Source organism: Accipiter gentilis, chromosome 8, assembly GCF_929443795.1.
Source record: "Accipiter gentilis chromosome 8, bAccGen1.1, whole genome shotgun sequence".
In the NCBI taxonomy this organism is placed as follows: Eukaryota; Metazoa; Chordata; class Aves; order Accipitriformes; family Accipitridae; genus Astur; species Astur gentilis.
The window spans coordinates 32,199,737-32,225,448 of record NC_064887.1 but is presented as its reverse complement, the minus strand read 5'-3'; the positions used below and the strand labels follow the sequence as shown (position 1 = coordinate 32,225,448).

Here is a 25,712-nt window from a genome sequence, read left to right as displayed (position 1 = left end):
CACCAGTTAAGAAAACATTAAATTTTTTTATCAGTGCACTGATTTCTCAAGGTGTAATTGAAGAAGAATCCTTTAGTTTCCTTTTGTTTTGAGAAGGAAGAAAAATGTTGAGTTTTTCTATCATGAGATACACTGTCTAATCAAGACTGAGAAATAGACTGCAGTATTTTCATTCCTGAGATTCAGGCAGACTGTCGATTCAAATCACATTCTATTCTACAATATTGGGCCTGGTCTTCCCACTGCTTACTTCTGTGCTTTTCTGATGGCTTGTGTGTTGGGATAGGGGGGTTTTGAGTCTGGCTTAAAATGGTTCAAATACCCTCAGTCCAGAAATGTGCCATTAACATACTAAACACCTTCCTGTCCTCCATTGTCTGAATGGAGTGGTTAGACAGTGGGGTTGCTTTGCCTTCTGTCATCCACGCGGAAACGTTTTTGTTTAACCACCAGAGATAAATTGGTAAAAGCTCCTTGGCTGTGAGCATTTCAGTAGCTGTCTCTGAAAACAGAATGAATTATGCTTGCTTGACTGCAGAAAAAATGTAGAGCTTAATTAATGTCTGTAAATGATACAGGAGTCTCAAAGGCTTTAGTTATTAACAAGCGATAACATTTTGTTTCTTTTATTTTTTTTTAGTACTTAGCAAGGACAGAAAGCTACAAGCTCTGATGATTTGGGCTGTTCCTCTTGCCCCATGAGAATTGACATGGGAGCTCAATTCTCCAGTTCTTTCCTGGATGGTGTTACAGAGAGCTATCAATATTTTCCTCCCATTTTGCCATGAGAACTCATCAAAGAGCAGCTGGTAGTTAAAACTTTGTCACAAGCACCAAGAAGGTAGTGGGAGTAATAGGCAGTCAGCAGGTTCCCACACTCCCATCCAAAATGAGCTCTAGGGTCACTTCCAGCTTTGGGCAAACCATTAGACCTCCCCCTATCTCAGTCCAGCCATAAAATATGAGCTAAAGCAGTACCCTTCCTGCAAAATAGATTAAGGCTTTATATTGGGGATGAGGAAGATAATTTCACCACTATAAATCATGTTGGGATTAATCCCCCAACTGCCTTTCCATGGACCTAAAGGAGCTTGATAGAGAGGAAAAGGGTGAAAGTAATATTGATGTTAGTGTCACTCAGGCTTTGGGCAAAATGCATCAATTTTTTATGCCTGGAGGTGAGCATGCAAGTGAAATAGCATTTAGTAGGAGCATGTTTGTTTTATTTTTTTTAATGGAATTGTTTTCCTACTGACATACACATACTTTATCATATACCCCCTGCCTAATTCCTTCCTGCTGCATCAGTGCCATCTCCCTCTTGGCATGTAATTGTCATGTAACGCCCTTGTGCAGCCAGGGACTGACAAATTGGAGTAGTCTGTCATCCTATTCCTGTGGTTGCACAGCTTCTCATGAGTTTATCTGACATGATTTTCATTAATATAGTCAGCACAGCTGATTTTGATCCTTTGGTGTCGTAAGATACCTTTTATGTCTGAATTTGATACCTGTTACCCACCTACTTATTTATAGAAAGCTCAACAATGAAGTTGTCAACAAAGTAATTTGCCAGGTGTATGTGTTTTAACAGACCCTGTATAAATGTGAATTCACTGTCCTGCCTTAAAAATTTCCATTGATCTCAGTTGCTCTGGCTACTTGTCTCTTAGATATGATTAATGGTATCTGGAAAAGAGGGTGGCTTTGTAGTCCTGTTGTGAAACACGTAGTTCTAGTAGTTCAGGTTTTCTCTTGTCTGGCATAATTCCAATACAATTGCATTTGCCCTCTTTTCTCATAGAACAGAAACATGATATAATTGTGCTCTTGTTTTTGTATGACTTGGAGAAATAAGAGGAAGAAACAGTAGAGCCATGTTATTTCTTATCATTAACTCTGTATTTCTCAGAGGAAAAATATCTCTTGGGAAGCCCATGGTCTGCAGCCCAGAGATCTGCATTTGTCAGACTCTGGCTCTGGCAGTTCAGATGCTTTAAAAATCCATTTGAGGCATTAGAAATGGGGAGGCAATTTAAAGCATTTCCACTAGTTTGACACAAGAAAACACTACAGAAATTAAAAACAACTGCAGGAGAAGAATTTATGACTCTTTAAATATCTTGTGGAGCTTTAGAGGGGAGAGGGGTTTTTGCAAAATCGTAGGTACATATAGGAGGAAAAATATGTCATATATTGTGTACTGTAAGCCCACAGGTTACTACTTTCTATGTTGAAATTCTCTGTGCTTTTTGTACTTATAGTACAGAGTTGTGATATAATTTGAGAAGCAAAATGCCTGATGTACGTAATTTTTTTTATTATTTTAGCATTGCACCCAGTGTTCATGTTGAACCTGCAAGTCCTATGCTAGGGCTTAAGTGCACTCATGGCACAGCCTTGTTTGAGAGACTTGTGGGAGCTATAAACCTACCCTTGTGTTTCCAAATTATGGGTCTGAGCCAGCAGTTACTTCTCACACTTGTTGCAGTGACATATAGTTGTTACTGACCCAAGATCACTTCAGCTATGTTCGGAAACATGCCTTCTAAGGATCCGTTCTGCCAAGGGGATTTTCTCCTGTTCACTTAAGCATCATTGCTATAATTTTTGGGCCACAGGAGTGGTCAAAAAAATTGTATTTTTTCAGCAGGGATCTGACTTAATTACATCTAATAAAAAATGTCTTTCAGGCTTTTTATTATTACTGCCCTTTTCTTTAAAACTACATTCAGTAATACACAATTTAAACAAAGGTACTGTAGTTTTGTAACTTTGAAAAAACACAGACAGTTTGGACCTTAGAGTTATGAGTAAGCTCTGAACACCGTCAAAAGTTTTGTGAGCTTGTTAAAAAAAAACCTGCCGTGCTTTTCATGTTCAGTAGTTTGCTTTCCACAGTTCTCGCTACTTTCAGTCAGTTGGAAAGTTCATGATCATAATTTAACAGAAGAATAAAGTCCAGAAAAGGTCAGATATTCCGGTCAAATGTCTGAGTTAGAGGGACTTTAGCCTGTGTTTCCAGAAATATGATGCCATGCCTCTTGTAATTGTCTGATAAGAAAGTTGTAAGGAGTAACTTACTTGGCCCTCTATCTCCTCCTATAAGCAATTCTTTTTGCTCTTTCTTGCATCACATAAACAAGATTGCCTGGTGCTGTTTTGCAGTTCTGCACGTTTTTGTGTCGAGGTGTGACAGAGTTGCCTCCTCATCTCAGTTGGGTCATCATTGTCTCTGGAGTTCTGTGTATTCACTACATGTTTTCTAGCTTAGGATTTCTGTTGACTTCCAGAAAGAAAAGAGTAGATATAACACACCAAGACATGTGACCATTCAGAATAAAACCATACATACATTAAACACAAAAATTATCAGCATGATGAATAGCATTAAGAATTAGAGAGGTCCATACAATAGTACACATTACAGGAACTGTAGAGAAATTGTATTATAATTCAATTATATTTTTGGTTTTAAGTGAGGTTGTATAGTTCAAGTGTGTGGTTTGGTACACATCACCTGACAAAAGGCAAATGAGGAAAGAAAGTAGAGCAAAAAGAAATAAAGTACTTTCCCCCTGCTCCTGTCTGATGTGAAGACTCTGTACACCTTATCAGTCAAGAGTCATGGGAAACTTAAATGAGACAGTCACATCCAAGAGATCTCAAGAACCTTTACATATTCTGGGAAGGGGATCAGCAAGTCAAGCAACTAATGTTGTCTGGGGACTTCAGTCCTCCTGAAGTGATTGTGTGTATGAGATAGTTAGAAACAATGCTTTTGGTGATATGACCTGATCCACTGTGGTCTCTATTCAGAGCAGGATAGTTCCTCAGTTAACTTTTAACTCACTGTTAAAAGGTTGAGTATTCTATGCAGAATGATCTGTGAAATACCTTGTGCCCTATTTCCTTCCCCCTACTGAATGAATTTTGACTGTGTGAATTTTGATCTCTGGGCAATTCACTGCTGACAGACAGCTATACCCAGATCACAGATTCCATGAATTTAAAGAGGTGATGTATTAAAGGAGCAGAACACTTGTTTTCCCAGAAGTATAGGCATTAAAGACCTTGCTGGAGCTGGTTGAGGATGGAGACAGAACCATAAAATATTGTCGCTGCTTCTACCTTTTGGAAGTCAATAGCTTCACTAGATACTGAGATGCTTCTGAGTAATGTGAGGGTCTGAAACAGTGCTGAGGCCATGTCACTGAGGTGATTTGCTAGGCTTGAGAGACCTGGAGAGCTGATGCAGCACATCCCACTTCATGGATAAAAGGTGCTGAGCTTGTTGCCATGAGTTTTGAAGATTTCTGTCAGTGAAGTTCCTAGAACTGATTTATTGCTGTTCAGCACACACAGAAAAATGTCCAGCCTGGCAGTCCAGGCTTGCCTGCAATGTTTGCATTCAGGGAAGACTAGTTTAATGTTAACTGAATCTAGTCACTTGAAGACCTTGCTCAAAATTATAGCAGTATGAACCTGAAATTACCTGCTGGAGAGGTTTTTCAAGAGGCAGATGATGTTGCCATATTGGTCCATGGACTTGGACCATTATTTTTTGTTTGTTTGCTTTCCAGAGGTCTAACATTGGTATATTTTCTTTAAAGGTACCCTTTGGGCATGTTCATAAATATAACAGGGAGAGGAAAAAGCATGCCATCTCCCCCTGTATGTAGAAATAACTCTTGCATTTGTAGCTAGTAAGAGACGCCACAGCCGGGGCAAAGGTGATGAAAAGGAAATGCTGTGCTGTAAACAGGGAGCCATGTTCTGATCCATTCATGTACATCTCTCCTTCTGATGAAACCAAAGAAAGTTTAAGAATTTTTATAAATCCAAGTTTAGGTTATATTTCTCACGGATATTAAAGAGAAAGCAGTAGAACTGGAAAACTGGTCTCCTGGTTGCAGTATGAGGTTTCAAATGGGGATTTTAATTAAATTTTTTTTCCTGGCTACACTGTATACTCACATCCCCAGTGCTGTAAAAGGGAGGTTTCTTACTGGAGTTGGAAACACTGAATGAGAGGCAGAAACAGTTTATGTAGTACAAAAAGTAAAATAGCTTTAAGCCCTCAAACTCTCCTCTTCTGCAGTCCCAAGCACTGCTATGGCTGAGTCCTGAGGCTTTTAAATCCTAAATGAGCTTGAGTAACAGTAAAAGCCCTTTGAAGCCTCCTCTTGGAGAATAAGTTTGGTTTCCTTCTGCTGCTGGCTTCAGTTTGCTGATTTGGAGTAGAGTGGTGGTGCTCCCCCTCAGATGAATGACAGGCCACAGAAATGAATCAAAATATTTGGGACTTCTTTTGTTGTCTTGAATGTCAGCTCCTAATTGCATCTGCTTTATCTGTATTGGTTTTTTTTGTGGTGGGGTTTTGGTAGCAGGGGAGGGGCCACAGGGGCGGCTCCTGTGAGAAGCTGCTGGAAGCTTCCGCGGCTCCAAGTTGGACCCGCCGCTGGCCCAGGCCGACCCCATCAGTGACAGTGGTAGCTCCTCTGGGAGAACAAATTTGAGAAGGGGAACCTGCAGCGGCGTTTGGGAAGTGGAATGTGAGAGAAACCCCTGTGCAGATATCAAGGTCAGTGAGGAAGGAGGGGAAGAGGTGCACCAAGGAGGTTGATGCCACTGCAGCCCGTGGCGAGTCGGCAGGCTGTGTCCCCCCAGCCCACGGAGGTGAGTGGGGGAGCAGATGCCCACCTGCAGCCTGGGGAGGAGCCCACGCCAGAGCAGGGGGATGCCCATAAAGGTGGCCATGACACCATGGGAAAGCCTGCGCTGGAGCAGTCTGTGCCTGAAGGACTGTGGCCCGTGGAAAGGACCCACACTGGAGCAGTTGGTGAAGGACTGCAGCCGGTGGGAAGGACTCATGTTGGAGAAGTTCGTGGAGGACTCTCTGCTGTGGGAGGGACCCCACACTGGAGCAGGGGAAGAGTGAGGAGTCCTCCCGCTGACAAGGAAGGAGCAGCAGAGACAACATGTGATGAACTGACCCCAACCCCCGTTCCCTGTACCCCTGCACCGCTGGTGGGGAGGAGGTGGAGAAAATGGGGAGTGGAGTTGAGCCCGGAAGAAGGGAGCCGTGGGGGAAGTGTGTTTTAAGATTTGGTTTTATTTCTCATTACCCTAATCTGATTTGACTGCTAACCAATGAAACTGATTTTAGGTTTTTTCCCCAAGTCGAGTCTGGTTTTCACCTGTGACCATAATTGGTGAGTGACCGACCCCTTCCTGTGCTTGTCTCACGAGCTTTTTGTTATATTTTGTCCTCCCCACCCCACTGGGGAGGATGACTGAGTGAGTGAGTGGCCTTGTGGTGCTTTGTTGCTGTCTGGGTTTAAACCACGCCATTATCAAAATGAGGAATTTATTTGTTATTAAAACTTGGAACGTGTTGCGACTGAAAACCGCGGACAAAGCAATTCAAAGCTAAACTGAAATCTTGTTTCATTCCACAGCAATTGGGTAAAACAGTTCAAATAAAGAAAATTAAGGAACTGTTTAGTTACCACGTGGCATGTCTTGCATGTTTACCCCTCTTCTGCATTAAAATAGCAAATACCAAAACCTTCAGTGGACTACTGCAGCATTTGGAGTTTCTCATAGTGATAAACAAACATTGTCCCATGGCTTCTTGTGAATTTAGACCTTCCTGGCAGAAAATTTGTCTTGTTTCCTACTGAAGTTAACAGTCCTGCTGGAAAACAATGTGCACAGTTACAGCACTGCAGAAATAAAACTGGTCCTGAAACACTGTACTCCAGGAGAACAGACACCAAAGGAATGTGAGACAAATGGAAGAAAATTGGCTGGAAGTTTCTGATGCCTGGGAAATCCATGGTGGGAAGCAGTTAAGATGCATTTGGGAGAGCAACAATCAGCATTCATTCCAGTAAAGCCAATTAAGCTAAAACAACAGCAGAAACCAATGTGGTTACATGAGAAGCAGAGTCAAACACAGGGCAGTATAAGCAATGGAAGAGCAGGAGAGTTATGAAAACAACCAGAACCAATCAAAAAAAGAATAATTAGAAAAGCAAAGAAAGATAGTGATTGGCATCTCAATTAAAACAAAGAACAACTCGCAGAGCTATTCCCTTAGTGACTTTACATGCATCCTAGCAAAAGCCCCCCCCATATGCTATTCAACTAGTTCTTCCCAAATCAAAAAAAGAGATCATTTGCTGGAAGTCATCAGCACATTATTTATAAACAGACTGGGTGTGAGAAGGCACCCTTACATCAACCTTTACTTGCAATTTACATACATTTTATCCCTGATTCAAAGCTGAGATTTAACTGCTGATGATATTTAACAAGCAGAACTGAGAAAATACAGCTGGCTTAATTTAGTCTGTGTAAGCAAGCCTGAAAGCTATTGCATGGACAGTGGAGGAGAGGAAATAACCCTCTGCAAAGATTATTCCATTATGGTCTTAAGTATGCATTTGTCAAATTACAGATAGTTTTGTGCATGTTCCTATTTAATTTCATAAGAAAACAGTCATTTAATCTCTTTTTGCAACTGAGGTTCTCCTTATTCTTAATTGTTGAGATTCCCTTCTATTCATTCTTTACAAATAATTGTGGTGGGAAAGAAAATACTGCTTTTGCCTTTTTTAGCAAGAAATGATCTCTTTAATTCCTATGCAGATCTCTTCAGGACCAGTGTTATAGCTGTCTCCCCATCTGAGAAAAGACTATGCAGAATTTCCATGTAACCTATTGAATCACTTGTGCCTATGTGATATGAAGGCCTCATTTTCCACCTACTATGTGCCCTGCTAGCTCAGCTTAACAGAGAGGTTAGACTTGGAGCTGCTGCAGTCTCATCACGTTTTGTGATAGCTCATGTGTAAATGTGAGTGGATGAATAGTTCTGTGTTCCCAGTTTGTAAATGATGGAATCAGATATGCTTCTTCCACCTAACGGTAGATTTTGGAGACTGAAACCTTCAGAGATGGGCTTCAGGCAAAGCTGATATGGAAATCAGAAGACTTTCTGATAGGTGTGAAACTTGGAAACAATGCTGAACAGAGCCCAGAGTCTGTGATTGGCAGGACAGGAGTTAAACATTAAAAAGCTTTTTCTTATAAGCAGGAAAGGAAAAATTTATAGCTTATAATCAACCCATGAAAAATGTAGTCTGTGACGTTTCTTTCCTGTCTGAGATCTTGGAAGGCTCCTTTTCCTATCTGTCTCTGGGTCTATTGAGTACAGGGAGTTTCTTCTCAAGGGCAGCAAACGTAAAGATACTGCAAGATACGGGCAAGTCTCCAACCTGTTTTCAGAAAGCTTCCCTCCCTGACACACCAATTAAACAGTCAGGTGATAGGAGGTCAGTAGGGCACAGTGTACCTTTTTTCTCTTTCCTATTTTGCCTCTTGACTGAAATGATTTTGCTGGCAAAAATCAGTGTCTGTAACTGCTGTGAACTCTTCACCCTGCTCTGGGGGGCTGGGTCTGTCTTAAAATCTGTTTACTCCTCAACTTATGAAAGTGGCCATCAAACAAGGCTTTGGAAACTGAACTTAGTATAAGGAGTGTGTGAACAATATTAGTACAGGAACTTATCCTGTGGAGAGGCTCCTTCTTCCAAATCATTGCTGAACTGGTAATGCTCATAAGAAAAGAATACCCAACCTAGTTTTTGGTGGTGGAGCCAGTAGGGATGATAGTGAGTTTGTGATGTGGGTTGGGAAAGTGGGTACTGAGCATGATAAAATACACTATTAGGGTATAGAGTGAGGTACAGTGTTCCCCTGCCTGTGGTGGAAAAGAAATGAAAATATAGTAGACGTAGGACAGTGGCATTTGTGACTGCAAGTGCTGCTGTGCTGCAGTGTTCTGGGTGTGTGCGGGGCTACAGCAGATGATTAAAAATCTGAGGAGACAGGAGGGTGGAGTGAGGGCTTGGGAGCATCACAGTGGGCATCAGTCTGTTGTGGCCTTTCTTGGCCTTGGGATGTGCAGTTGGGCTGAGGCTGATGGCTTCACTGCAGCAGTGGTGGAGCACTGGTGATTATGTGACACTTGTCCTGACAGAGAAATGTGGAATGTAGTCCTGAAGCTCCAGATGGAAAGTTTGGCCATCACTGGCCTAAACCATGAAGGGCTTACTTGTTGCATGTATGGTGGAAGCTTGTCTGAGCCAAGTTGTGAAAATGCAGTCCAAAACAGTTTTCAAATATAAAGAGATTCTTCCAAGCTGCACAATTTGTGTTTCATGTTTGCAATGAAGCCTGAAATTCAGGATGTGTTTGCATGTTAATTTTTGGTTGTAAATGCTTTTTGTAGCTCTAAAATTGCAATTCCGGAGTTTCTCCTGTCAGCAAGCCTAGCCAAACAGTATTACTGACAGCTTTCCAAATACTCTCACTAATTAAAAGTTTGAAGTTGCTACAATATCAGAGAAGGAAACAAGAAACAACAGACTAAAGTGGATAGGACTTGTAAAATCACATCTGTGTGGGATTAAAAGGTAATTGAGTTTTGAAGAAAAAACCAATACAGTTAAAATGAGACAAGGAGAGTGGGAGAAGCTATCATTACTCTTTATTAACTATTGGTTTATTTTGAGTGCCACTGAGCAGCCGAGTTAACTAGATATTGCTGTGGTTTCCCTACTTGCAGAACAAATGTGCCATTATTTGTACACAGCTCTGATATGAGCGCTTTCTGAGTTGGCTTTTGGGTTCGTCATTGTCTACATGTGAAATCTGTGTTCACATTTGAACTCTTCTCATCATCTCATAAATTGAGGAGTGAGAGGTGGTCCTGGCAGGCTTGTCCCTCTCCATTTTGCAGTTATTAACACAATAGACCGGGAGCCAGTACATTAATTTTCAAGGATCTGAACTTTAAAAGCCAAGTGCCTGATTCTCATAAGTACAGAGCACAGATGGTCTTTGAGCTGACACATCAGTGTCTTTAACTGGATGCTCATGGTCAGAGGTTTTTACCAAGAGCACGGCCCTTCTCCTCTTCTTGGAATATCATTGGGAATATGGGATACTGTTATTGTATGAGGGTCTTGTGAAGCCAGGGTTATTGGAATAGGTATGAGGGAAGGTTTCTGTAAATGTGAAAAATACAGTCATTGGAGGGCTAAGCTCTCACAGCTAACTACGCATTTGCCCTTAGCATTTGCAGAACCCAATAGGACCTGCTGCAAAACCGGGCTGTTCTCACTTGGTCATCTCAGCTGTTTTTCTGATGGCAGTGGAGCTCATGAGATCTGCTCCCCTACAAAACTGTGTTTCTTCTCTCCTAAACATGTTCCTGTGCTTTCCATGACAGCAATACCTGTAAGTCACCTCTCATGCCTGCCACAGCATTTATGACTACTGGGTGGAAGAGATTTGAAATACAGAGATAGTGTCAATGTCGCAGAGGAAATCTTTGGGACTTCCTTTTCTCAGGAAGTTTAGATGTTTATTATGCCTTTTATTCTGGAACAAGGGCCTTTTCCCCTCTCACATTATGTCCTACTCTGAACACCACAGTAGGTGGCCATGGCCAGTGTGTCATGTTAAGTGGTTGCACCCAAAAGTCCTTTTCCCTAATCCCTCTGTCAACTCAGGTGAACAAAATTGTCATTAAAAAGTGTTTTGATAGGCCATTTGTGTCTTCCCAGCCTGCAACATGTGCTGTGGCCAGGGCTAATTGGTGCACCGAAATATACACGCTGATTTACTGGCATATTGCTATGAAGAATCAAAGATCTCACAGTCTTTCCTGCAGCAGAAAAAATAAGTTGATCATTATTTTTTTTTATCCAGGCTTGAATTTTCTTAAAACTTGAAGAAATCTGGTTATTTTTCAGACTCTTGCAGTTTTTTCACACTTAGTTGAACTTTGTTAATAGCATTGTAAGTTATTTCTGGAAAACTGTATCATAAATTGTAAATCTTGTTTTCTTGCAAAATCAAGTTGAAATGATGAAAAACTCCCTGCAAAGACAGGATTTAAGGCAATTCCTATAAGCGTACAGTTGTGCATTATCCATGGGCATGGGCAGTTCTCTGCAACTGGTGTCTTTTTAGCTGCATGTGTCTAAGAAGGTCTGGGATAACTTTCCTGAATGAGATCCAACACTCCTATAACTCCTTAAGCATTCTTTCCCTGTACTGCCAGCATGATCGAGATACCTTTCTGCATGGTATAATTTGACAGCCCCACCTTGTCTTTGGGCTAAGGGTAAAATCCGGGTTCTGCTGATATATTTTTGTTACGTATTTCATCGTAAGATTAGCAAGACCAGTCTGTCTTCTGTGTTCAGCTATCTGCAAGCTCGATACTGGGCACTGGCAGCATAGTGCTGCCCGTGCTCCACATGTCACAATTAGGATTTTATCTTCACAGATAATGCAATCTCACTAACAGTGTGTGCTCCTGGGGATTAAGTTCAGGCTTAGACTGCTTTTTATGCAGAACCCAAGGTTTCATGAATGGGCAGTCTTTCTACTGAGGCAGCAGATGAGTAACACGGTGTGGAGGAATATGCAGCTTCAGTTTGGTCCTCAGACTTGGCAGCGGCAATTGATGAGAGGAAGGGCACCAAAGGAAGTGTTTGATTTAGCGCTTCCACTGGGAAGCTGCTACCCTGAAGGAGCCATGAATATCTTGTTTCCTCCGTGCTGTTTTCCCACAACATCCCAGGGAGCGGTAATGAAGCAAACATTGCAGCCTCGCTGGGCCACAGCTTTTCCCACTGGCACAAGAGGGAATTAAGAAATTATGTTCTGCTTTTGATTGTATGCATAATGTCTGGTAGTTATTCAAACATGGACATGGTACAGCTAAGCAAAGATACTTCAACTGATTAAGCAAAGCGTAACTCCAAGGTACTTTGCACATCTTGCTTTGCTAGCTTGACAAACAGTGCAATACAGGGAAGCAGGATCATAATCAATAATGAATGCCAGTAATAGAAAATTACTTGGTTTTATCCGAGGTGCTGGCTTTATATACTTGGGAGAGGGCTATTTCTAGTATTATTGATTGCAATGGATGCTGGAGCAGTGCGAGGAGCACCAGCAGCAGTGGCAAGCAAGCAGCAGCAGAACACGCGAGGAGACACATGGACAAGTAGAGACTTGTCTGATCAGGGGCATTCCCCGAGGCACTGACCCCAGACCCACTGACTGGATGAGACAGCAAGGCATGGAGCCTGCACCCAGCAATGCAGGAGATTTAAGCAGGCAAAATCAATCAGCCCATCTGATTGCAACAGTCACCAGAGTATATATATTTCCAAGTGGGCAGGTGCATGGCAGCATGGTTGCCACCTGGCAAAAAGCAGCGTCCCCTGCTTCTCCTGAGCTTCTAACACCTGGTAGAACCAACGCAACCACACAGACAGAGCTCCTGTTCAAGCATGCAACCACCCAGGTTTCCAGCTGTGGGATGTGTGAAGGGATATTCCTACTAGATGTGGACAGTGATCATAAGCAAGACTGCGGGAGGTGTGACCAGATTGATGAACTGCTCTGCTTGGTGGCTGAGCTGCAGGAGGAGGGGGGCAGACTGAGGAGCATTCAAGAGTCTGAGAAGGAGATTGATTAATGGAGCCATACTCTGCAGTCTGTGATGCATAGAAGCCAACTCAGTGTGGCCACTACTGAGGCAGGTCCTGGGTCTGCTTTGTGCCAGGAAGAAGGCAGTATCACAAGGGATAAGGAGGGGTGGAAGAAGATTACAGCATGGACCAGTAAGAGAAACACCTTTACCCTCTAAAATACCCTTACAGAACAGGTATGAGGCCCTGGGTACAGCAGATGAAGCGCATAATGAGAAAAGAAAAAGGAGGAACCTGCGCAAGTAGTCTTGCCGAGATCAGAGAGACCAATCACTCACAACAAGACCTGCATTAAGACCAGCGCCGAGAAGAAACAATGGTCATTTATTGTCATTGGTGATTCCCTTCTGTGCAGAACAGAAGCACCGGTTTGCAGACTGGACCCTCTTTCAGAGAAGTTTGCTGCCTCCCTGGGGCCCGAATTAGGGATGTCACCACAAGACTGAAGAGCTTAGTTCAACCTTCAGACTACTATCCATTTCTGCTCTTTCATGTGGGTACAAATGATGTTGCAACAAAAAGTCTGAGGTCAATCAAAATAGACTTCAGAGCCCTGGGAAGAATGCTAAAAAATTTGGGAGCATAGGTAGTGTTTTCCTCAATCCTCCCAATAATGGGAAACAGGTAAGACCAGAATATCAATACCTGTCTCCAGGACTGATGCCTCTGCCAAAACTTTGGGGTTTTAAAGCACGGGAGAGCCTTTGAGAGACAAGGTATTTTGGGGCTTGATGGGATCCATCTGTCCCCCTGATGGGGAAAATGGGTCTTTGGGTGTAAGCTGGCAAGGCTGATCGAGAGGGATTTAAACTAGAATCAATGGGCAAAGGGGATACCAATAGGATTGCAGTAGGTAAACCAGGGGCTGGCATGGCATCGCCAGAGGGTGGCAATCCTCATGGGAACATTTACACTGCTTCTGGGAGCATGGAGGGCTCAGGAGCATATCTGAAATGCTTGTACACTAATGTACGTGGTATGAGAAACAAACAGGACGAACTGGAAGCGTTGGTCGACTCCCAGGGCTACGATGTAATTGGTATTAGTGAGACCTGGGGGAATAAGTCCCACGACTGGAGTGATTGGATGGAGGGCTGCAGGCTGTTCAGGAGGAATAGGCAGGGCAGGTGAGGTGGAGGTGTCGCACTGTATGTAAGGGAGAGTTTGACTGCAGAGCCCTTACAGTTAGTGATGATGTGGTTGAGAGCCTTTGGGTAAGGATTAGGGGGATGGAAAACAAAGGAGATGTTTTAGTGCGTATCTACTACCAGTTGCCCAGCCAGGATGTAAGCACTGCTGAGTTATTCTATAGGCAATTAGCAGAAATTTCTGGATCAGTAGCCCTTGTCCTTATGGGAGATTTCAGCTTCTCAGGCATCAACTAGGCATATCATACTGCTGTGACAAGCAGGTCTTGGAAATTCTTGAATTTTGTAGGAGATAACTTCTTGTCACAGGTACTCAGTGAGCCAACTAGGAAAGATGGCTTCCTAGACTTGCTGTTTGTGAATAGAGAAGAACTCGTGGGGGATGTGATGGTAGGTGGCTGTCTCGGCCACAGTGATGATGAAATGGTTGTGTTTAAAATTTTCAGTGTAATGAGAAAAAAGGACAGCACAGTTGCTACCCTGGACTTCAGGAGAGCAAACTTTAAACTATTCAGGGAGCCATTTAGCAGAGTCCCCTGGGAATCTGCTTTTGAGGGCTTAGGAGTCCACAAGTGCTGGTCAGTCTTTAAGAACCACCTTTTAGAAGCACACAAGCAGGCAATTCCACTGTGTTGTAAGTCAAGCAAGCAGGGCAGAAGACCAGCTTGGCTGAGAAGGGAACTCTTCCTGGAGTTCAAGGGGAAAAAGAAACTGTATGATCTCTGGAAGCAAGGTCAGGCTTCTCAGGAAGAGTATGGAGCTGTGGTTCATTTATGCAGGGAGAAGACAGGAAAGGCCAAAGCTCAATTAGAGTTGAAACTGGCCAGTGTTTTTTCAGATAACAAGAAAGGCTTATAGTATGTTAATAGCAAGAGGAGGTCTAAAGAAAACATTGGACCAATACTGGTTGAAGATGTTCACCTGAGTAATAGGCATGAGGAAAAAGCAGAGGCATTGAATGCGTTTTTTGCCTCAGTCTTTAATAATGCTGATAGACCTTGGGCTGCCTGGTCCTCTGACTTGAAGGACCACAAGTGTGGGAACAGTGACTTTCCACTTGTGGACACTGAAGTTGTAAGAGGCCAGCTGTATCGGCTGAATGTTCACAAGTCCGTGGGGCCTGATGGGATTCACCCCAGAGTACTGAAGGAGCTAGCGGGTGTTATGGCAGGACCCCTCTCGATCATTGTCCAAAGGTCTCGGGAGCCTGGGGAGGTCCCTGCTGACTGGAAGCTAGCCAGTGTTACTCCAGCCTACAAAAAGGGCATGAGGGAAGACCCAGGGAACTACAGACCTGTTAGTCTAACCTCAGTTACCTCATTTCCTGGGAAAATTATGGAGAAGATTATACTGGGTACTATTGAAAGGCATGTAAAGAATAATGCAATCATTGGGCACAGTCGACATGGGTTCCCAAATGGAAAGTCCTGTTTAATTAATTTGATATCCTTCTATGATAAGGTCACCCACCCAGTGGATGAAGGGAGGGCGGTAGATGTAGTTTTTCTGGATTTTAGTAAGGCCCTCACAGCATCTTTCTGGACAAGTTGTCCAACTGTGGGATGAGCGGGTTCACGGTGCGCTGGGTGAAGAACTGGCTGAAGGACAGAGCTCAAAGGGTTGTAGCGAATGGGGCTCCATCTGGCTGGCGACTGGTCACCAGCGGTGTTCCTCAGGGCTCAGTGCTAGGGCCAGTGCTGTTCAATATGATTATCAGTGATCTGGATGCAGGAGTTGAATGCATAGGGTGTTTGCTGATGATAGCAAACTGGGAGGTGCTGTTGACTTTCTTGAGGGACAGGAGGCCTTGCAGAGGGGTCTAGATAGATTGGAGCATCGGGCTATGGTTGATGGGATGAAGTTTAACAAGTCCAAATGCCGGATTCTGCACCTGGGATGGAGTACTGCTGGGCACAAGTATAAACTGGGAGAGCAGTGGCTGGAGAGCAGCCCTGCAGAAAGGGATCTGGAGGTGGTGGTGAGCAGCAGGCTCAACAGGAGCCAGCAGTGTGCCGGGGCAGCCAGGAGGGCAAACCGCATCAAACACAGCGTAACCAGTTGGTCAAGAGAGGGGATTATCCTGCTGTATTCAGTATTGGTGCAGCCTCACCTGGAGTACTGTGTGTGCAGTTCTGGGCCCCACCGTTTAAGAAGGATGTGGAGGTACTCGAATGTGTCCAGAGGAAGGCAGCCAAGCTGGTGACAGGGCTGGAAGGCATGTGCTGTGAGGAGCGGCTGAGGACTCTGGGTTTGTGTAGCTTGGAGAAAAGGAGGCTGAGGGGCGACCTCCTTGCTCTCTACAGCTTCTTGAGGAGGGGAAGCGGAGAGGGAGGTGCTGAGCTCTTCTCCCTGGGATCCAGGGACAGGACGCATAGGAATGGTTCAACGTTGCACCAGGGGAGGTTTAGACTGGACATGAGGAAGCATTTCTTTGCTGAGAGGGTGGTCAAACCCTGTAACAGGCTTCCTGGAGAGGTGGTGATGCCCCAAGCCTGTCAGTGTTTAAGAGGCATTTGGCCCATGACCTTAACAACATGCTTTAACTTTTGGTCAGCCCTGAATTGGTCAGGCAGTCGGACTAGATGATCATTGTAGGTCCCTTCCAACTGAAATAGTTCTGTTCTCTTCTATTCTATTCTCTTAATTGCTATATCTCTCATGAATTTATTCGAAGGGTCCCAATATAGCTTAAACAGATTTGATTCTTTGTTAAGTTTGCATTTGGGGGCCATAATTGGATCCACTTGTAGGAGTGCAAATCAGGAGCAACTTCACTGAAGTCCCTGGCAAAATCTGAGTGATAGCTTAATAAGATTCTATGCATAAAAAGAACAAATTAAGTTCCTTGCTTAAAAATGTCTTCATACTGCCTTCATGTGGGGCAGGAATGTCTCATATTTTTATTGCTGTATTAGATACAGATACATACAATTACATCAATACATGCTGTATACAACCAGTGTGCTCTGTGTCTTTTCTCTTAGTGCAATAGCATCAATCTTACGAGCCTGGCTTGATCAGTGCTCTGAGGATTTCAGAGAGCCACCCAACTACCCGTGTTTGCTGAAGTTGCTGGATTACCTGAAGAGGAATATACCTGGCTCTGACCCGGAGAGGAGGGCACAGAACCTCTTGGAGCAGTTCCAGAGCCAAGAAGTAGAAAACGATGGTAAGTTGCCTTTCCCTTCTGTCTTTCTGTTCTCCCAGACCCTATGGTACTGAAGGGATTTATGTGGAGTAAACTTCATTAACTCATGCTAACTGACAATATTGTGAAGTTCACCAGTGACTTATTTCTAGTTTATTTTAAAAAAAATAAATCTCTGTGTGAGGCTACAGGTTCTGTGTGGGATGAAATAGTCGCACAGTGTAGGTGTCCATGCCTGCTCATTCTGCGGTGGATTGGGAAATCCAGCACTTCTGTAATTTTTAGCCAAAACTTTGAGATTGCTGCAGCAACTAAATGGTTAATTGTCAGCGTACTTCCCATGTCATTGAATTAAAACACACAGCCGATCTTTAGCTGGTCTTCTCATTTCAATACCTGCCTATCTCCACCCCCCCACCCCCCAAGAAAACCCCAAAACAACAAAAAGCAAAATACAGAGCTGTGACAAAATACAGCTTGAGTCACAAGCCTTGTCGTCATGAAGATTTTCTTCCTAGTTACCATCATGTCAAAGGAAGCGTCTGTGGCTGTTTTTTCCTATTTGAGTGGCTGGCTGCTGGTATCCAAGGACAGAGGAAAAACTTACGTTATTGGGGGTCACAATCCACCGAAACAATAGTGGACTGTAGTAACACAAATATGCTGTGCATAGTGTCAAGCCTGACACATACCCTTATCCTGGTCAGAAAGCTTCCTGTGGCATAAGCTGAAAAGCCGTAGGAGCTCACATAGTGTGTGAATGAGAGCTAGAATCAACTTCCAGTTTTCACAGAGGGGCAGAGGGAATAAGTCATGTAATAAAGGATAAAGGAAATGACAGAAGAGAAGCATTTCATCCCATAAAAATCATGCCTGCCGGATGTTCCAGAAATACCATGTCAATGCATAATACTGTGAAATGCCAAATTAACTCAGTCATTAACATGTACATAAAAAGGAGTACTGCAGAGAGCCCAGGCATTTTCCTTATTAAACACAGGTAAGTGAACAGGATTGCTAATATGTGCCTATTGCTGTCCTTTTCTTGGTTTGGTTCCCACAGGTCAAACAAAGAAAGCTCACGAGAGCTATATTTGGGTTCAAAGTGAACAGAAGTTCCCAGCAGCCCTGTTTCTGCATTTATTTCCTCAAGTAACAGTTGAAAAGGTCCTTTTCTGAGTTATGGAGTGGTCAGTTTGAATGATAACATTTTCCAAATTGTGGCAGAATAGAGGCTGTTAATTAGAATAAGATGAGGAGAATGCAATTAAACTGTGGGGTCTGCAGAGACGAGTTTTAGAATTGTCACTTTATCAGAGCTCCATCTGTGTTCATTTCAGAGATTTCTTTCAAAACTCTTAATGTGTTGTCTGCAATCAAGACTTGCTGATAATTATTGTTCTAAAGCATTCATATTGTGCTTTGAATTTACAAATTTGGGTCTTAAATCCTACAGTTTGGTTTGTGTAATCAGACCTCCATTCAGTGCTGCCATCAGCCATGCCAGTAGATTAGATTCCAGTACCAGATACACAGATAAAAACTGTTCCTGGCCTCAATACTTGCAGCTTGAGCAATACAAAGTGAGGTGAGTCAGAGACTGCAAATTCAGAAGGGGCACATGGTTGCTCTCAGTGAAGTCAAGAGGGCACCTGGGCTTTGTGAGGGCTAAATGGATCCCAGTGGTTTGAAGATGATGAGATATTTGAGTACAAGAGGATTCCAGCTTCTTGGAGAGTAGGGAAAAGACTGGTTACACATTTATGAAGGTGAGAGAGAAAGGAGAAAAAGAGGCATTAAAAAAGAAAAGGAAAATCTTGTGTTGCACCCCAGGACTTGATTTTATGGGTGCTGTGGGGATTTGAGTAAGGTTGCAACTCTTTCAGCGATGAGGATTTTCAGTTGTCTTTCAAGAGCTGAAAAGAAAATCAGGAGTTACATAGCCAAAAAGAGAAAGAAAAAAGTGTGATTCTTAACACGTCTATAGAAGTCCATTTAATTATGCATACTGTTACAAAACAGCCACAGAAAAATAATGCTGAAACAGAGGTCTCAATTTATCGCGTTTAGCTCTGTCAATAAATTGTGCAATTGAAATCTACAGATGGAAATTTGGATACAGCCTGTAGTAATAATTTGTTACATCAAAATTGTAACAGTTTACACTGATGATTAAGTTTTGCTAATTAATGAAGAAAGGAAAAACTAAGTACTTAAAAAAACAATGAGGAAGTATCACTTTATCTGCTTTTGTTGCTTTAATGTCTGTTCTCCTTTAATTGGATATGAAGTATTGCCTAACATACTCTGAAATGTGCTGCTTGTCTTTGTAAAATGAAATCTCCCTAGTAGGAAACTCAGTACTTTCGCTGTTAGTCTTTAACAAGTTCATTTTTTTTTTCCTGCCTTCTTATGGAGTTACTGTTGCCTTACAGTAAAAGGGATTAGGAAGAGGATTTATTTTCAGGCATTTTCCATTTGACTTCCTCCTCTACCATGGGAAACAAGGGCATATTTCTTTGTGTTTCAATGTGGCTTTGTTCCCAACCTGTGGAAGACAAAAGGTGACATGGGAACATCTGTGAAATCCCTTCCCTTCTGCACTGCATCAGGTCCCTTGATGAGGACAGCTCTCCTCTCTCACCTTTTCATTGCTGCCCAGTGCAAATTTAGAAGAAGCATTCAGCTGAATGCTGTAGGTGCTCACTGTATTCCCTTTCCTGGGAAAAATTCCCAGAGAGGGAAGGTGAGGGATGCTGGAATAAACTCTCTTCAATATAGTCCATGTAGCCACAAATGGTGCCAAGAAATCTGATATTTCCTTTTATTTCCATGCATGGGAGATGAAATCTGGATGTAAGAGCATTCCTAATGCAATATTTGGGGATGTAACTGCAGTCTTGTCCCTTTGCAGTTTGATTTTTTCTTTTCTTTTCAGACTATAAAATGCATAAATACTGAGAAGTAGATTAACAAAATCCTGCAGCATTAATAAGGAATTTTAGTTGGGAGGGGGTTGTTTTTTTTCTTTCAGAAGAATGGTTAGAGAATGGGTTAGAGCCACTTCTCTGCAAAGAGACCCTGAACAGCTCAATTCTCTCTAACTATTTATTTCTCTTCCACTTTTTCTTTGCCAATTTAATCTTCTGGTCATCATCTTTCTCACTAAAATATGCAGCACAGTGGAGCCATTACATCAGGCAGGACCCTTTGAGCATTCTGCTATAATATATACAGTGATGTTTTAAAATAAACAAACATCTGCTTTGATTCACTGTTTGCTGTATAAATTTACTAAATCATGTTTTCCATCCTGGACAGATGGGCTCCATAACACTTTCCCCTGTAACCTATTTGATGAAGTGGAACTGGACATCAGTAGTCCAGAAGAATTCTCTTTTTTCCAAGAAGACCTTGTGGCAGAACAGTTGACATACATGGATGCGGTATGTAGAGTATATGCACTTCTTGAAATGCTAGGGAAAATAGTGCTGGGCTTCTAATATTATTATTATTATTATTATTATTATTAGTATTATTTTAATTATGTCAATATAAGTATAGTGTTCCAGAACAGGTCTGTTGTTGGGACACAGGACACTGCTCTGCTTGGTTATCCAAACTTGCTTCATTCATTGGGCTTTTTCCTTCAGTCATTCTGAAGGTTTGTTTCTTTTTAAAGAAAAGTGTAAACGTATATTGTGTAGCCTTTTTGCAAAGTTTAATATTTGACACCTGAGAAATAGCACATTTTGACTATATTGCTGCCTGGCCTAAAGATGTATAGGCACTCTTAACTGCTGTGCTCTGATTTGGTTTGTCTGTATCGATATCCTTCAAAATATCATTATGTAAAAAATTTCCCCCTTGGTTATACAACTGATAAAAAGGTGTCTCTTATTTTTGAAGGACTATTTAGCTGACAGTTCTTTTCGGGCATCAAACCTATAAAGACTATGCCAAAGTGTATATTTTAAATGAAGAGAAAACAAATATTTACCTTTTAACACCATATTAGATTTAGATCCAATTTGTACTGTAAACATGCCTTTCTTCCTGTGGACAATAGAGATCTAGGAGAATCCTGCTGACTTAGAGACCTCTATTTCACTCTAGAAACTCTTCAAGAAAGTTGTGCCCTACCACTGTTTGGGATGCATCTGGTCTCGAAGGGATAAGAAAGAAAACAAGCACCTGGCACCTACCATCAGAGCCACCATCTCTCAGTTCAATGCAGTTACCAAATGTGTTGTCAGCACTATCCTGAAGAGTAAGGAACTCAAAACACAGCAAAGAGCCAAGATCATTGAGAAGTGGATTCATATTGCACATGTAAAGCGTTTATTCTAGACTGTTTAATGTTTCTTGTGCAGGTGTCTTGGACTGAGGGAGTTGGGAGGGGAGAAGGGGGTTGTATGCATTGGTACCAGGCCAGTGAATATCTTGGCTCTAATTCTTCCTATTTTTGACTGAATTTCTTCATAATAGCAGATGAAGTATTGCCCTTCCTCTCCTTAGTTCCTTGCCTACCATGGAAATGGTGTTGATGCTTGTCTCTTCACAGGGTTGGGAGTGCTAATTAATGGGTGAGGCAGACACTGTGTCTTGTAGATGGGAAGTGCTGTATACTTGATAATGTAACATTTATGGTAAGATAGGTATAAATTCAACCAGTTCACTTCTCTAGGAAGAAAATAAAATACTGCTCACAATAGTGAAAGCAGTGAAGTGATTGCTGGTATCATCCAGAGGTTAGACTTGTTCTCAGAGGAAAGTTTAGCAAGAATGGAGTAGGACTGGCAGTGGTGCAGGCAGCGGGCACAGTCAGAATAAGCTTTGTGCTTACCTGCCTTTGGTCATTCGTGTTCAGTCAATGAGCATCATGATCCCTCTCCTGCATCTATGAACACCATGGGAGTTGAAATCAGATATGGTGGAAGACAGCACAACTGCTTGGGTTTTCATACATTTTTTTATATATATATATATATGTATGTGTGTGTACATATGAAAATAAAGTAAATACAAGGTTTTAAGTAAGTGCAGACAAAGCTAACTTACTTCTAGGAAGTAGTAGCCTCTTTAACATGGAAAAAAGTGTAATTATTGTTTGTAGTCTTTTGTTTTGAAAAATTCTTGAGGCTGAAAGGTCGTTTGCCTACTGAGTTATTCATGGTTTACATCAGGTATACAAACCAGCTGGGTTAGGAGGGAATAAGAGGTGCAAGCAGTGACCAGAAAAAAAAAAAGTGGAGTTACAATATGGTACCAGTCTCCTCATGTTCTTACATTTCTGCTTTATCATTGTCTCACACGCTTCTCTAACACATTTTTACTCTTTGCTTCAATTCCTTTGTCTTGTAGCAGATTGTGTGTTTCTTAATCTTTGCATGAAAGGGTTTTGCATGCCATCTTTACATAACACTAGTTTGCTAATTTCTTAGATTTTTATCTTTAATATTTTACTGTAACCTTTTGAACTCCCCTCAGAACACTGGGCAGCTGGCAGTAAGCTAGATCTCTCTTTTGAAGAGAACATTTCAAGCACTTTCATAAGGATGTGTGTTGACTTTTGTTTTAAGAATCACATGGATTCTTTCTAAGCTATACGAAATAAGCAGTCATAAAAAGCTCAAGCCAAACAGAGGCTTTCCAACCTTGACAATGCACTTCTCTGCTTCCAGAGGCAGTGTTGTTAGCCCTGGCACCTAAGATCTGGCAACTGCATGGTTCAGGAAACTGGTATGAGGAAGTAGTCTTTCACCTCTCTTTTGGCACTTAAGTTGACTCATTTTTGTTATCATCTGATGGCTGCTTTATAGCCCGTGTGAATTGATTAGGAAGTTAATTCCTATTTTCTGTGTACAGGTCTTTAAGTTGCAGAGGGTACTGGCTAACGGGGCCTTTATGGGGCAGCCTGGGCGAGCAAGTATGGAGCAGCTTCCTGCTCATCATGGGTCAGCAGGGAGGCCCAGGGAAGCTAGGACAGGCATCACTCTCATCATACTTGTTCTGTGGAGGGAGAGCTTTGTTCTCCACCTCTGTTGATTCAGTACTTTTCCCTTTATTTAATTCACACGCATAATTAAATACTCCAGTCTTAGCTAAGCACATGAAAAATGCATGTGCACGCTCTACAAAATAATTGCACATGTAGAACAGCTAGTTGCATATATACTTAGCTGCCCACTTCTGAAGAAAGTTACTTGCTTTGGGCTTGCAAATGAGTGTTTTGAATAGTCAGATGCCTGAATTAGAAAATAATCCACTCATTAAAGTGCAGTTACTCACTGACAGCTAACTCTGTAACTTAGAAGCATGGAGTTTCACAGTTGTTAGCTGTTCATGACTTTTGGATCCAGTTTCTTTGTTTACAAGATAAACTGAATACTTTTTCAAACTGCCAGCCCTCTCTGCTCCACCTAGATCTAAGGTTCCTGAGCAGGAGCAGCCAATTTCACTCACACAATATTTTCTTTAAAAATAAAAAGTAAAAATGAAATCATTAATATCCTGTTATGCTTAATTCTTTTAAATCAAAGTTGCTTCTGCACAGGATTCTTTCTGGTTTTCCCCTTGTGAAGGACACAGCATGAAACAAAGTTACTCAAAGCAGTCTTAAAAATTCTTCTTATATACAAATGAAAGCTTGCTAAAGTTTAGTCTGCACTCAGTTAAATCACTGAGAACACAAAATCCAATATTGATTTCTTAATGTGCTTTAAATTATGCAACGTGCAATCAAGTCAAGATGGTTCCAAACTGGATCTTCTAGTCCAAACTTCTGTTGTATTTGAAAAAAAGAAATGCTGAGAATTTGTGTCTCTAAATCCATGTTCTCCCCAGCCTGAATTTCAAGTTGAACATAAAGAAAGAAGGGTCTCATTCTTACATGTGTCAATCACTGAAGAAGAGCTGTTATGTGTTTTCTTTGGCCCCAAACCATGCAAGAATAACTTTCAGGTCTTGTGCGTCCTACCACATGATCTTGAACTTGATCTTTATCTAGTCTAACTGCCAACCTGCTTCAACTGCTGTCTGTCCAGCCAGCCTTCTTAAGCCACACTTTCTTAAACGTAGCCTTCTAAGTTGCACAAAGATATATTTTTTTTTTTTAAGGTAAATAAATGGAAGTAAATGTACTTGCCTTAGTTGTTCAGTCAATTTTAATGCAACTCATGAATGGAGTTGCTGATATATTAAGGTCTGACTTTTGTTTATGCTAAGGTCGCTTTACATTTGTTCAGTCCTACAAAGGAAATAAATTATGTCTATTTTCACTCTAAGGATCCTTTACATAATCAGCATTATTAGTGTAATAATCAGCCCCATAAAAATTTGCAGAAGCGGAATCGTAGTTTGAATACATTCTCATCTACATGCAACAGTCAAATTGACATGTGTTTTGTCTGCTTAATTTGCATGTACAGGCACCTGTTTGTAAGAGCTTGTATTTGCAAGAGTTTCTTAAGTTCGTGGTGCCCATGCTCTAGTTCATGAGCTGCCAATAGATTTACGGGAGTTCCTTGAAGAGTCACAGGCCAGACTTTCCTCCTCCTCCTTGCTTCCATCTGCTTTACCAGGAATCTGTGCTATTTTTTTGAGAATTAAGTTTTTCAGTATTCTTCCATCAAAGCTTTTGCCACAGAGAAGCTGTATAAGAAATGTTTATAAACCAGTCTCTCTGTTAGAATTTGATCCCAACTCTGGAAGAGCTGGGAAGGTTTTTCTCTTTAACAGTGTGCACATACTTGAATAACAGGTTATTCCTTTGCATGTCTTTATTTTTAATTGACACTTAGATGATTGAGGGTTTACATTTTAAATACTGCATACAAAGAGGCAAAGCCTGGTTTTTCCCCTAAAGGGTAAAAGGGTTTGGTAACTCTAAGGAACTTTTTAAGAAGTGTAAGATTTGTGCTTTTTAACCTGGCTTCATGGAGTCAGTTCTACTTTTATTTTTACTAGGAGAACTGGAAGCTGTAATACTGCAGCATCACCACAAAGACATGAAAGTGAGGAAAACAAGATATAAGTGCCAAAGCCCATAAATTGTTTGGTGGCTGGAGGGGGGAGTGATATTTTTGATGCTCAATATTTGTACAGCTGCCTGCTTAGTAGTGAGAATGTGTAGCAAGCATGACACCGGTCAAGCAGAAGAGTACTAACGTATCCGTAATGCTGACGTTTAATGCTCCTGTATTTCTAACCGCTCCTTTCACAGGAATGTAGGATCCTGAAGAATTTTTCCTCCTTGAGGGCCATCGTTTCAGCACTGCAGTCCAACTCCATCTATAGGCTAAAGAAGACCTGGGCGTGTGTTCCAAAGTAAGCCTCCCCCTCCAGTCCTGTGGCTAGCCCCAAACAAAGGCAAAAAGCTCAGTACTCTTTCTTTTCATCTTGTTCTTCTCCGCCTTCCTATTCTGCTCCTTCACGGACACCTGTTCTCTTTGAAGAACCTCTCATTCCTGTGAGACTGAGACCCCTTTTTTGGGTCTGACTGCTGTGAGCTCCTCTTTTATATTGAGGGCACAACCTGCCCTTGGGGATACTGGGTCTCTTCTGTCCTTTATAGCATATTGGATCTTCCACAACCTATTTTGAAAAACTACAGGACTAGCTGCTCTCCCAGCTCATGCACACCACTCTCGGAAGGTCAGCAAAAGGGCACCATGGTACTTGCCTGTTGTCTTCTCTCCTGTGAAGTTGGAGGAGGTCCAGGTTGCCACAAACCCTCACTAATCCTCTCCTGGTCCTGACATTTCCTTAAAATATATCCCCAAACTACAAAATCCAAACCTGTATTGAAGACAATTTTTCTCACAGGGAAAT

The 25,712-nt window shown here is 42.0% G+C and overlaps 1 protein-coding gene across 1 annotated transcript in view; it reads left to right on the top strand.

Moving 5' to 3' along the window:
• Positions 1 to 25,712, top strand: part of RGL1 (ral guanine nucleotide dissociation stimulator like 1) — an 81,509-nt gene that overhangs the window by 37,897 nt on the left and 17,900 nt on the right. The window contains exons 5-8 of the mRNA XM_049808532.1: positions 16,717 to 16,901; positions 20,202 to 20,326; positions 20,997 to 21,212; positions 25,105 to 25,208. Of these exons, the coding sequence (XP_049664489.1) occupies positions 16,717 to 16,901; positions 20,202 to 20,326; positions 20,997 to 21,212; positions 25,105 to 25,208 (630 nt within the window). The remainder of the gene's footprint in view (positions 1 to 16,716; positions 16,902 to 20,201; positions 20,327 to 20,996; positions 21,213 to 25,104; positions 25,209 to 25,712) is intronic.